Source organism: Haliaeetus albicilla, chromosome 5 (assembly GCF_947461875.1).
Source record: "Haliaeetus albicilla chromosome 5, bHalAlb1.1, whole genome shotgun sequence".
Taxonomy (NCBI): domain Eukaryota; kingdom Metazoa; phylum Chordata; class Aves; order Accipitriformes; family Accipitridae; genus Haliaeetus; species Haliaeetus albicilla.
This window is the reverse complement of record NC_091487.1, coordinates 14,155,892-14,168,938: the sequence shown is the minus strand read 5'-3', so window position 1 is coordinate 14,168,938 and position 13,047 is coordinate 14,155,892. Positions and strand designations below refer to the sequence as shown.

Sequence of the window (13,047 nt, the reverse complement as noted above, 5' to 3'; positions counted from 1 at the left end):
CAGCCTTAACACTGGCCAAGTGGAAGAAGATGTATTGCAGGTGGTATGTTGCTCCATCTTAGAAATCCTCCACCACCTCATCTCAGCCCTCCTGAATTTGTTATCTTGGGAGACAGTGGAGCTTTAGAAAGTTGAGAAAGCTTTAGCAGGAAAGGAGAGTTAATTACTTTTGAAACTTTCCCTATTCCCTGTATCCACCTCCCCTTTCTGTAATTTGTTGACTTGTGAGTGATTTTTGGTTCTCTTTTTATTTTTATTTTCCAAAACATTTTATCAGTTATGCAAACTAACAGTTCTAATATTTCAGTGCTGTTATAAGAAAACCAGGGTACTATTATGAAAAGCACGTCTTGACATATAGGCTGTTGAACACTCCCAGTCTGTATAATGGCTCAGGGGCTAAACTTTTATGTTAAGCTTTGGGTGGGAGGGTTATCTTCTGACAAGTCTGTCTGAAGTTCTGACAAAAAACCTACATGTTTTAGGCAGTAAAAAATGCCAGAGAACTAGAAAGTTATACTCTTGGAAAAAGTCTGTAATTCCCAATATGAAGGAGAGGACAAGATGGGGAATATAGGAACTATAAAGAACTTCCACCCTTATGAGGTGTAATTGTGTTTGCTACTACTTACCAAATGTAGGTTTGAAGTCAGAGGAATTTATATGGTCTTTTTTTACAGCTCAGCACCACAGAATAACTGAGTCTTCCATTTCTCATGGTTATTCAAAGGTCATTTGGTTCTTTATTCTTCTTAATCAACATTAACTTGAGGAAAACTCATTCCATCCTCCTCCTTTTAAATTGGTATAGCTTTCCAGATTGGCAGAAGGACTTTAAATTACTAGTATACAGTTTTGGAAATTTTACTGAAAATTGCTTTGCCTTAGATTTTTTTTTTTTCCTCAGCAGTTTTCCAGTCATGATACATTTTGCTCTGCTGGACATTGTGGCTCAGTAGAAATAAAGGATATGGCTTCACAAAATCTTGACATTTTACTAGACCTGCTTCCTTTTGGGGCTCAGACAAGGGTCTGTATTATTTGTCATCTGCTCGTGCAATGGTCTCCAAAGTGAGGTGTGTATGAGACAATCCACTGGGATATGGGAAGAAGATACTAAAACTTCAGTAGTACATGTATATAATTTATAAATATATATTGGGGTGCATGAAGTTTTTTCTGATAGGGGTATGCAGTCAAAAAAGTTTGGAGACTATTGTTCTAGTGACTTTTTAGTTCCTCTGCAAAAAATGTGGAAGAATCTTTGTCAACTCTGACTTGTGAAAATTGTCACAAACCATAAGAATGTCTTCTCCATGTTGTGGACACACGTAATTTCATGATGACTCCAAAACCTGCAACATGGCCTGTGAGACTGATGATGATCATTCTTCATGCTGGTCCCAATGCATCCTTTATGATCGCTTTCCAGCCTTTTTGTACCTTCAGGTTTTAGTGTTACAGGCGATTGCTTTCATAAGATTTAATGAAATCAGCAACAGGCTACGTGAAGCCAAAATGCCTAAATTTACTGCCTGAAGTGTTTTTAGTAGAAGTTTAGTCCTGGATACTATAACATATAAACATCAGCGGTGCAATGATATTGTATCTGGCAATAGCCTGAAGCTGATTTTAAAAGGGACTGCGCATGCCATTGCAGAGGCTTTGGCGGTCGTTGGCTGCGGATGGAGGAGCTGGTGAGGGTACTGGTGGAGGTGAGCAGTGGTTCTTTGGGAGGCTCTTACCACCAACCTCTCTTCAGTTTGCTTTACTAAGGAAATAAGGCTTAGGCAGTTGCTTCACCTTTCTGTCTGCCCCATCCTTTTCCTTCTCTCTACCACCTTCCCAGTAGATGAGCAGCAGACTCGGAAGTGTCAGCCTAGTTTGACAGAGGAATAAAAGTCACTGGTTTGTGAGACTCAGCAAGTGGATGGAGAGGAGAGTGATTCAGAGCCGAGCCCTTCCCAAGATAAAGGCCGCGTGTGGTCTGGCTGACCAGCCGCTTGCCACCAACATGCACGTGTTGTGTAGCTGGCCATTTAGTAGACACTTAACTCCTGAGAAGTGGTGCTGTGTGGTGTCTCTGCATGACGGGAACGTCACAGGGGACATATCAAAGTCAAGAACATCATTTTATAAGAGGTGAGAAAGGTTGCTAAGGGAAAAAGGGTACAAATCATGGGAAAGCAAAAGTACTTCTGCCATTATTTGAAATAATCTTTCCTTTTTTCTCTGGTGTCTTGTGCATTGCAAATAACGTGCAGCTTTGATTTAGAAAAATACATAGTCATCTCGCAAAATCCCAAACATTGCACGCAAACAAGTCTGGTGCACAAATGTGCTCTGGGATCCTGTTTCAATTTTGGCACTCATTGAATATTTTTATCTGCCAGCCAATGGGGACAAATCTTTGCCAAGAAATAATGGAAGGAGGGAAGGAGGGGGAAAGCAAGGGGCTGCCAGGATAATTTTTGTTTTGTTAAGTACTGTCAGTAGTTTTGGTCAATGGATTTGATTACTGCACATCTCTATTCACTAGCTCTCCTTGTGTTTATTTTTACTAAAATAATCTGAAAATTATTGTTCTTGTGAAATTTAGGGGACACCCCGCCCCCCAATTACTGATTTTTGAGTACAGTTTGTTTACATTTGGTGCTCTTTTATGTCCACCTTGAAGAGGGCTGTACTTTTTCCATGATGGAAAGCTACAAATGATCAGACCTGCAATGTTCACTTTTTATCAGAATGAAGATACTTAATCTAAATACATACTATGACTCAGTTGTACAGACTGTTGTTTGTGCCCAGGCGTAATTTGTTATTCTTCCTAGCTGAAGCATATCTGCAAATATCGAGGCCACATTCATTGCCCGTTGTCATCAGTGCAGACACTGGATTTAAGGTGAGGCTCCAATAGCCCAGTATCATTTACCTTGTTTTACTGCCTGACCGATGACAGAGACAATATAAAAGATAAGTTTCTGCTGCAGCTGAAATTACTAATGGGAGTTTAGCAACTTCAGCAAGGATAGAGTAAGTATCGAGTCATGCGAAACTAGCTGAGCATCCTGTTAAATGTTGTAAGGGATTATTGTAAAAGCTGCTACTTACCTACTGTAGGACATGTAAAAAGTGGAAGGAGTAGGGATGCTCTACTGCTGTTACAGGATAGAGCTTCCCTGTGTGTCCGCTCCACAGTGTGTTACGTGGTAATGAAGGATGTGGTGAGTTGACATGACAAACTGCTGACCATACCCGTTCTGCCTTCAGGGGTCCTTCTGCAAGTTGAAGTTTCCCTGTGTCCGTAAGCCAGCTATTATTTCCAACCTGTCCTATTCCGAGAAGCGCAAATATCAGAAACAAGTGTAGAAGCAAGGCCAGGCATTCTTCATCTCGGTGTTAACCTAGTCTCTAGTCCTCTTATAACCTCAACAAATGCCATCCTAGTGCATCTTTCTTCCCTCAGCAGTAGAGCTCACCAGCTTTCGCAGGCATCCTGCGCAGCACAGCCCTCACTTTACTATTGTGCTTTGGGCCCTGACTTTTAATGGATGGTGTTGCTGTCTTGAAAAGTGCTTTCCCAATGAATAGCAAATGTTGTCAGTCTGGCAACCTGAACATCAGGCAGGCACATGCCTGTAATAAAAATGCAGTTAAATGTAATTTCTGATCATTTTTTGTCAGCTTCTTCCCCTCCAATCTCTTAAGCTGTTTTTACATGCCTGCCTTTCACTCTAGCATCCCTTAATGTCAGAAAACCTTTCCTTATCTTCACACCTGCTAGGCTGTACCTCACTCATGCATTTGCCTTTAAAAGGCTTATGATAAAAACAATTCCACAGGGTTATGGTGCCCACAACATGCTATAGAGGTGTCTCATGATGCAAGTATCTTATCTGCTGAGTAAAACATGATGTTTGAATTACGTTACTTCGTGGTGGAGAGCGTTAAATAACAACGGTTAGTACTAGAAATGAGCAAGTGCTAGTTTTTGAGCAAGAAGCTCCTAATCTCTCCTTGAGACTATGATAAAGTTGGTATTTCTTGTTTCAAATCAAAACCTCAGAAATTTGTATGGCCTCCCCATAAATTAGGAGCTATGAAAAATAATGTATGCAGTTCAAATGCCCCCTGCCTACAGCTGCTGTAACCACTTGTGATAATCTGTTTACTGAAGTCTAAGGAAAAACGCAAGCTGAAAGTGAAAAGACATCTGCTGTGAAGCAATGTTGGGGGATAGCATATGCTTGGTGACATAAATATGAGAATGTTTTTCAGCTGGTACCCCAAGTGAGTTTATATTGATGCTTAGACCATTGCTAAAGGCTCTTTAGATCAAGGTCATTGATTTGCTTTACCATTACAAAAGTTATGTGGGAAAGCTAAGTACACCTCTTAAAATCTGCAGTACAGAAGAGGATTTGAAAGTCTATACTTTTTAATTCTCAGCCTCTGGAGAAGACAGGAGATGATAACCCTTGTCTGAGGCTACTCATGGGAGCAGTAACTTAACTGCTGCCGGAGCAGGTGTGGGTGCTGTGCCTGCTTCTGTGAGCATGGACGTACCTTCTGCCTGCAGCAGGGAGATGCCCATGCTGGTGGCTGCAGTGAGGCTGCTGAGAAGATACGGTCTTTTGCACCACTGGCTGCCATGAAACAGCATGGAAGTGTTTGTTCAATAAGGACTGTAAAATGTCCCAGGCACTCAGGACTCTTAAGTACTTTCATACTTTCAGGGGAACTTTTTCTGGCAAACTTTGATCATATTAAATAAATTTCCCATGATATCATAACGCTCCATTTGTTATAAATGTGCTGATTTGCGGATGTGCAATTAGCTGACTCAAGCAAAAAAGCATTATAGATATCCTGTGTATGAAGTGGCAGTTTATTTCTCTCCATATGGTCTATAGCTTGTTCCGTGCTGCTTAACGTGGGGTCTGGGCTTACTGCCCATTGCTCATCATAGTTTATAGAGAGGAAAATTGAAGGCAGCCACAGAGTTAATTCTTTGCAATACTGTTATTTCCTTAATGCAATACCTAAGCTGTTTGCATCAGCCAAAATAGACGGTCCTCTTGAAAGCAGGTGAGTCCTGACTGTTCCCTCTGCAGAGTGAGGGGGTGGAGATGAAATCATCTTCAGAAAGAGCACTGAATGAATTGAGAGTCAGGGGCTTCCCAGCAGGAAAAAATAAGGCTCCCCAAATCTTGCATATCTCACCCCCTTTAAAAGATTTGTTGGGGTTTTTTTTCCTGCCACATTCTTATTTATCGTTACTTGAATGGACCTATACCAAGTGTTAAGTCTTGTCTCTTTTAAGTCCATGGCAAAACTTCCTTGGACTTCAGCAGTGATGGGATTGCATCCTAAATTAATATTCTCAAGAATCTGATTTATAAAATATGCTCAGGACAGGAACAATTGTTTTGCTGTCAAAGTGGCAATTAGCACCTTAGCTCATTGCACATTTCTAACTCTTGTAATACTAAAATATATTCTAGTCTCCTCTCCAGTATCTCTCCTGCTCCTTTAAAATGAGGGAAAAGCATGAAAAAAAGTGATTTGAGAGAGCAATAGCATATATTAACGTACAGGGTTAAACTTTCTGAGGGCAAGGAATTTTTTTTGTCTCATCAGCATGTTTAGCAGTTGCAAATCTCAGTGTATGAGGAAATGTCTTATGTTCAAAGACTATTAACAGCTGTGAAATTAGTTTTGCAAATCTGAATATATAACTGCATATTTTATATGCTGTTATGTAGCATTTGTGCATATATTCATAACATTATCTTGTGGCTTATGAAATTGGACTTGTACAGTTTCAGTGTGAACTTTCAGATTTCTTAATCATGAGGTCATTAAACGAAAGACATTGCCATATGCAAATTTTGAATTTTGTGCAATATAATAAGATGCCTTTGGGGAGTAACACAGAATTAAAAACAGCAGACATACATGTATAAAAAGTTATTTGGAAGGTGTCAAATATGTGCTTATTAAGAAAAAAATGTTTTAATCACATCTGCCTTCAAATAGCTCTTAGGTGGTTACAATTTTATTTTTGTATTATGATTGTGATAGTCTTGGAGTATACACAACACATTTTACAGTGCATCATTTCATTCTTAAAAATTAACTGGGTTTTGTATTTGGAGATGAGTCATTTTGAGGCAGGGATGCTCATCTTTCTGTGTTCAGTCTGCAGCTCTAAGGGTTGAAAACATGTAACATTATTGTCTTATACAAATCATGTTTCATCTGGTCATGAAACTCTCCAAAAGAAAGCAAGTACAGTACTTGGACGTCTTTGGAACATGAAAGCCTAGTACATGGCCAGCAGACGTGGTGCTCAGAAACCTATGGGAATATTCACGACACTGCAACTAAAGCCTTGCTTCTGTGTTCAGGAATCCTGATCTCACACAGATCTCAACACATGACTGAAATAATCTGTTTATCCAGCATATGTTCCTTTGTGAGGACCGGGTAGAAATCAGTTACTGGGTCTTATTTGTCATTTGTCTCAGAGTGCTGTTTCCTTCTAAGTGCTCCCTTTCTAGTCAAGGGCCATGGAGGCATTTTAGCAATGCAAAGGGGTGATTAGAGGCACTTCTGCTGGAATGTATGCTGCTGTGCTTAATGAAATTAATTTGGCTTATGACAGGGGCACTGAGAGGCATTGCTGGGCTTTGTCCCACTCACTGTCACTGTTCCCAGCGTGGCATTGGATGTGTCAGTAGTGACCTGCTCTTTGCTGTGCTTTGGGCATGCACAGTGCTAGCAGGAGCTGGGGGGAGGCTGGGAGTTTTCAAGTGTATTCAAAGGTATTTGTCCAGGAGAATCAAATCTTTAAAACCAGATTGTTCTAGCTGATACTATTGTAGCTGATATTTGTGTGCAAGGAGAATCATATCTGCTTGGTTTAGCAGGAAAACTATTTTGACAACTAAGTGCTGTCTCCTTCCCTCGTAATCAGTGACCATATCTATCCCAGACACATGAAATCAGAGAAATAAAAAGGCTGCTCAGATCTTTCCTTAGTCCATCTTCCCAAATGTCTCTGCCTAGAACAGTGGAGCCAGTGTGGCTGATCTGGGCAGTTAGTGATTTGAGTCCATAGTTATTTGGAGATGCATTTTTCAGGTTATGTCCTTCTTTTCTAATACGTGCAGTAAAGTACTGTTTACACAGACAAACTCTACAATAATAGTCTAAGCAGTGTATGAGCTATACAGAGGAACTGCCAAAAGTAAAGTTTTAAATTCGTGAAAAGCAGGATTTTTGGAATGAAACAAGGTAGTGCCCAAAACCCACCCAGATCTCAAAGCAGAAAGGTGTAGTATGAGGAAAATGCAGCCAAATTGAAATCCCAGAAAAGTGGTAATGAAAGGTTCCATTAAACAGAAGAAAAGACATTAAAAAAACACAACATGAAAAGCTTTGCTTAAATGTCAGTGGGAACTTTTATTTCTCGTTGAGTTTTAAACTTCCCCCGTCAGCTGAAAACCGAAACCCTTTAGTCATACAGAGATGTTCTGCAAAGGAATCAGAAGCTGCAGCTGAATGGGCAATGCACTAGCGACCGTGGATAAACCAAATTTTGACGCCCATGTTTTAACTAGGTGCCATTTCACCAACAGTTTCTGCAGGTCTTTCAGCTGGACCGTAAAAGTAATTTTTTATAACAGGAAAAACAGTGAGCGTGAAAAGCACTCTGCTAATCTGCTCAGGTAGGGCTGCATTTGTAGCTCTTGCTCCCCAACAGAAACTGCACTAAAGAGTTTATGTAGCTGGTGTGCCTTGCCAAACTCAGCCTATTTCTCACACTTCTCTCTTCTTAAACATGGGGCTAAGGTTATTCACATGTATGTTGCACTCTGAAACCACTGCAAGGACGTGAGGGATTGTGTGATCTCCTCAGGGCTCTGCAGGTTTCACGCTCATTGATGGAGACTTCAGAGCCTCTGGTGCTGATTCCCAGAGAAAGCCCACGCGCATGCAATGCGACATGCTGCCTCATGGTAAAATCACAGGTCCTTGCTGTGTTTCCAGCAGGTCTTCAAGAGCTGAGCAGCTCTGCCATTTGTGAGGTGCTTTGGGAGGCTACCTGGGCACCATGGCTGCTCCAGCTCACATTCAGGCAGATAGGGCAAAAGGGATCAAAGCACGTGAGAACGATAAGGTTTTGTGCAATGGTTTACAGGAGGGAGGTAGTTCATTTTCATTGCACTTTAGGGAACCGGGTTCCGATTAAGTAACGCGTCTGTTCCTGGGTTGTGTAATGCCTGGGTGGGCACAACATGGCTCAGCAAAATGCTGAGTGACACACACAGTGACATACGAGTGGGTGCAAACCTTCCTATCCCCTTCCACATGCTGATCCTGCACTACCTTTCTGGGAACACATCGTGGGGTGGCTCAAGTAATGTCATGGGAGGAGTATTTTCTTAAGCAATGTGTGTTCAAAAGTGATATTACAGTAAAGGACGTAAAGAGGGAGTGCTGGTGATGGTCAGAGGTAGGGAGAGGCAGTTGGGATCTCTGAACAGCCAGTGGGTTTGTTCTGCAGTTGTTTGCATTTTGTATTTGCGCTGTCCGTGTTTGTGTAATTACAGATAACAGGTGACGTATTTAGACACATTAAGAGAACTTGTGAGCACACTGACAAAAAAACACCAAAGATATTTTCATGTGAGAACGGGATGAAAACCCCAGCTTTCTCTACTTGCAGCCAGACCACAGCAGGGTCCATCCAGTTCTCCCCATCATGTTTTCCCTCTGCTGTTAATCTGCTCATGCCATAATGCACCCATATCCTGAGCAAAGCTGGGAAGACTAGACAGTGTTTGCAGGTATTTACATCCATGTGTACAAATTTGTCAAACCAAGGGATGGAGACAAAAGAATGATGATCTGTCTCAAGGGCCTCTGAGAGGGAGCTTATCAAAACCCCTGCAGTTTTACCCCAGGAAAGGTAGCACCAAAGTATTAATCTGCTGTCCTGGTCTCCAAGACCTCCAGTCTTTTTGCTGCAATATTTTCAATTATTATTTCTAAAATTGCAAAGTTTCCATTTGTATTACTAGGCCATCTTGCTGCCATAGCCAAATGGCAATGCCCAGTTAAAGAAGCAGCAGAGCAGGCGAATGAGAGCCTGCAGAGATACGAAGGGAGGGAGGTGGAAGCGTTACTGCAAGATAAAAACAACCTGCCTGTTAACAGGAATGTGGATGCATGCAAACACGTATGTGGGCAGCTCATGGCAGGGTGGGAATGAAGGCTTGTAGTCTTCCAGGGGTCTCTTGCAGGCACAGCACGGTCAAGGAGGCTTAGTTTTGCAAGGAACTCTAATTAAAAAAGAGGTAGGATGGTACACAGAACTAATTGCCTGAAAGGCAATAGCAGATGGCACGTCTTCTACGGCAGAAGCCGTGAGATAAGGTATCCTCCTCCTTATGGCTATGATCTCCGTAGCAGTAACTTCAAGCCACGTCCCGCGTGCCGTTTGTGAGAGGCTTAGCACGGGGCAGGCAGGCACGCAGGGAGAGGGGATGAAGTCCCATCTTTGCTGTCTCCAGGTACCAGCTGGCTGGGGGCCTGCCCGCTGCCGAGCCAAACGGGGGCTCTCCCGGCTGCTGGTGATGGAGGGAGAGCATGTGCTGCTCACACACCCCTCGGAGCAAATTTTGTCTTGTTTTTTAAGTGTTAGAGATTTCTCCCATGTCCTATAAGCTACCTGATCACTTACCTCCTTCTGTGAAGATGTGTTTCTTAGTTTATGTATTTATGGTGATGCCCCAAGTAAGATGACAGGGTTGGAGAGCAAGCAGAAAAAAGCTTTTGCTCTGGTGGACCCCGAGTTAGCCAGGTGTAAGGCAGCTCCCGTCCAAAAGCTGTATTGCCATGGGAGGTGAGAGTCGGTGTGCAGTATCTTGGCACTGTGCCGCTCCAATTCAAGTTTGGGGCTGGAGCTGGCCCCCAGCCAAGGGGCAAGCAACGCCAGGTTGGCGGCGAGGCGGGACGGGGGCCCTGGGTACCGCCGGGGCCCCTGGGTTTGGTTCTGTACCACGCAAACGCCCGTGCAATAAATGAATAATAGCAATTTTTTCCTGGGTCTGAGGTTTGTTTGCTTTTGCTTTTTCTTGGACAGTGAACCCGCGCCTTGAGAAAATAAGCGAAATGGTTTTAATATCCATGCCACCAGTGAGGCAAAGGCAGTGCATCTAATCTTAATCTATATTGTTTGGACTTTTGTTCGGTAAATCAGCTGTAAGAAAGAATACATTTCTTCTTTGAAGTCCGTTCCCCGCCCCTGTGTACAAGTGTTACTTCCTGCCCTTCTACTCTCCCGGTAGCGCTTCCCTTTCCTGTTTTGGTTATAAGCCTTCATAGAGACTCCTGGTTTGTCTCCCTGCCAAATTTGTCTTCTGCTCTGTAATCAGGTGAAATAGCCTATTTGGGTTTAAGCACACGTGCTGGATTTGAGCGTATACTCCTGCAGGATTACCTGACCAGGTCTTCCTTGATGGCAGGCACGTAAGTATCTGGGGACTGGGCAGGATGGCAGGGAATCTGTTGACCAGGGTTAATGTGACTGGATGGGACGGAGAGCATGTATTGTCATAAACGCAGAAGGTCTGGGGTTTGGTTATAGCCTCACAGGATAATCTATAATTGTATAAAATGGTAATTAAGCTCTTGCAGCAACGCTGCATTAATGTGCATCCCCTGGCAGTGAGGGAGAGGCTGACTTGATGGAGCGAGCCTCCTTCATTCCTGGTCTGCCTCCGTCGGCTCCAGGGGAATTGTCACAGGTTTATTTGCATTTCTTTTGGGATTGAAGGGAAACCAAGGCAAAGCAACGCCAGCTTTAATGAAAGATCTTTATGTTGATTTCCTGTATTCACATATGAGTCTGCCTCTCCTGATTATTGGTTATGATTATGATCTTTCAAAGCCGTTGTTTAAGGTATTGTTCTCCTGAAATACGGATATGGCTGGCCCGTGAGTGAGAGCCCTCAGTCATGTGTTTTCACTTGACAGTTCAGTTTGGGGTTTTGCATAATGAGTATTTTACGAGCTTAGTTACTTCTTGTTTTTATTTCTGTAATTTAAGGGTGAAGGGAAATAGTTTATATTAATAGGAACCTGATCTAGTCAAGCTGCTTATTTACAGTTTTTGACTAATTGGGTTCATAGTGTTTCCCCAGGCCATTTACTTGATTTAGTTTTAGGAACTTCTAAACATTTAGTTGACATTTATTTTTAGGAACTCCCAAAGTATATCTTCAAGGTGGCATGCAAAGTGAACCACACTTCACTGCAGAAAGAAATGTTGCATGAATTAAAGCGTTAATGGAGCAATGGAGTTTCTCCATTAGGAGACAGCAGTGACCGGACCTTGTTGGAGCAGGTGGAAGCTGAAGGGAAAGTTTCCTGGAGCACGACATGGCTCTGGGAGTCCAGCTGCCTGGCAGCGATGGCACTTCTCTGAATCACTACACTTCCTCTGTGAAGTGCCGCTTGCAAAGCGGTTCTCTTAAAGCATTTTTGTAAGATGTTGAGTTGAGATACTGATGACTGGAGTTCCCCTTAGAATCATTTGAATTCTTACGCTTCAGTTTGCAAAACATACCAGAATAGTGATGGGTTAAAATTAATTCCGCCACGTAGTTTCAAAATCTCAGCAATGTAAACTAAGCAGATGTGCCAGCTTAGAAGGGCATCAATCTGCGGTCACTCAGCTGGCCCTAAATCTCCACTGGTTGGCGGATGTGCTATTTAAGTGCTGCGGTGGACACCGAAAAGGTCAGGGCGCTCTCCTGACTTTCACTGGCAGTGCTGAGGACTGAGCTGTTCAGGCCCGACAGTCAGGCCCAGGTGGACCATCTTTTCCACTGCATTATTGTTTTGCATACTTTATTTTTTATATTTCTACTCACTTCTCCCATGCTCAAGAGCACTGAGGGGTTATGCAAGTTTCTCTGGCCATGCCAGGATTGCATGCATGTTCCCAAATTTAGCAACTCATCTCCCAAAGTCCTGGCTTAGTGTGAGACCTGGGTGCTTCATGAACTGTGTCTTTTTTTGGTTTCCAGCTGAAGTGTCTGCAATGGATGTCTGCAACAAATACTGGACATGGCAATTCCCACTGGGTATGCCAATGTAATAAGGGAGAATTCAAATGAATGTCTCATTGCTAGCAGTAAGACTAACTCTTAAATACTCTTCCTTGTGGAGGTGAACTGGTGTTCACCTTACTCTTGTTAATCCTGTAGGTACCAGTATTTCCATTTCCTGCTCTGTAAAATATGTATTTATCTTGCAGGTGTGTCATGACTTTATTTAACAGCATCAGTCTTTTTGAGAGCTGCTTATGAAGGAGGCTTTGTATTTGTACTATTTTCTTGTAATTATTTAATATTAAACTGTTCAGATGCTGGACTTTAACAGTGGAGAAAGGTGATGGCCAGGCACCTGCAGCAGGTGCTCAGTGCAGAAGGCTCATCTCCTGCTGGTGATGCAGCCAAAGCCCAACACCAAAGGCAGGTCTTCAATGCGTACATGCAAGCTGAGCAGGAAACCAAAAAATAGCAGCTCCCCTGGGAACCGGGTTTCACTTCAGGCTGACTGGGGCAAGGGCAGCACTGTCGTGGAGGTCTCTCTGCAGAGGCAGGCGATCAGGAGTGAGTGCAAATTGAGGCCTTCTGACCACTGGGTCCATGGGTTGGTTTTTCAAGGGGTCCCAGGAAATGGGATTCAGAAAAGCAAATGGAGATAGTGGTTGTGGCATCTCCATATTATATATGAAACTGTGACTGGTATTTTCCTAAATGTCCGCTAGAAAATATTCAGGCATCTGCACATCACCGAGGATTGAAAGCATCTATCAGGATGTAAAGTCCCTATGGGTTTCCACTGTCCTTTAGTTTGATCAGTGGCTAAATGCTGTTGTTCCACTGTCAGGTTTTGCTGCGTTGCTGAGGAAATAAGTTCTTCAGTGGTCTGGGACAGAGGTGGGGTGAACGAAGGTGACGCCGACTG

At 42.9% G+C, this 13,047-nt stretch overlaps 1 protein-coding gene across 9 annotated transcripts in view; it reads left to right on the top strand.

Moving 5' to 3' along the window:
- EVL (Enah/Vasp-like) overlaps positions 1-13,047 on the top strand; it is a 159,640-nt gene that overhangs the window by 62,728 nt on the left and 83,865 nt on the right. Inside the window, exon 1 of one of the 9 annotated variants that reach the window (XM_069783474.1) lies at positions 10,377-10,539. The exons of the other annotated variants lie outside the window; for them this stretch is intronic. Within the exon in view, the coding sequence (XP_069639575.1) occupies positions 10,529-10,539 (11 nt within the window). The 5' untranslated portion in view covers positions 10,377-10,528. Of the gene's footprint in view, positions 1-10,376; positions 10,540-13,047 lie in introns of those variants that run through there. 9 annotated transcript variants of the gene reach the window in all.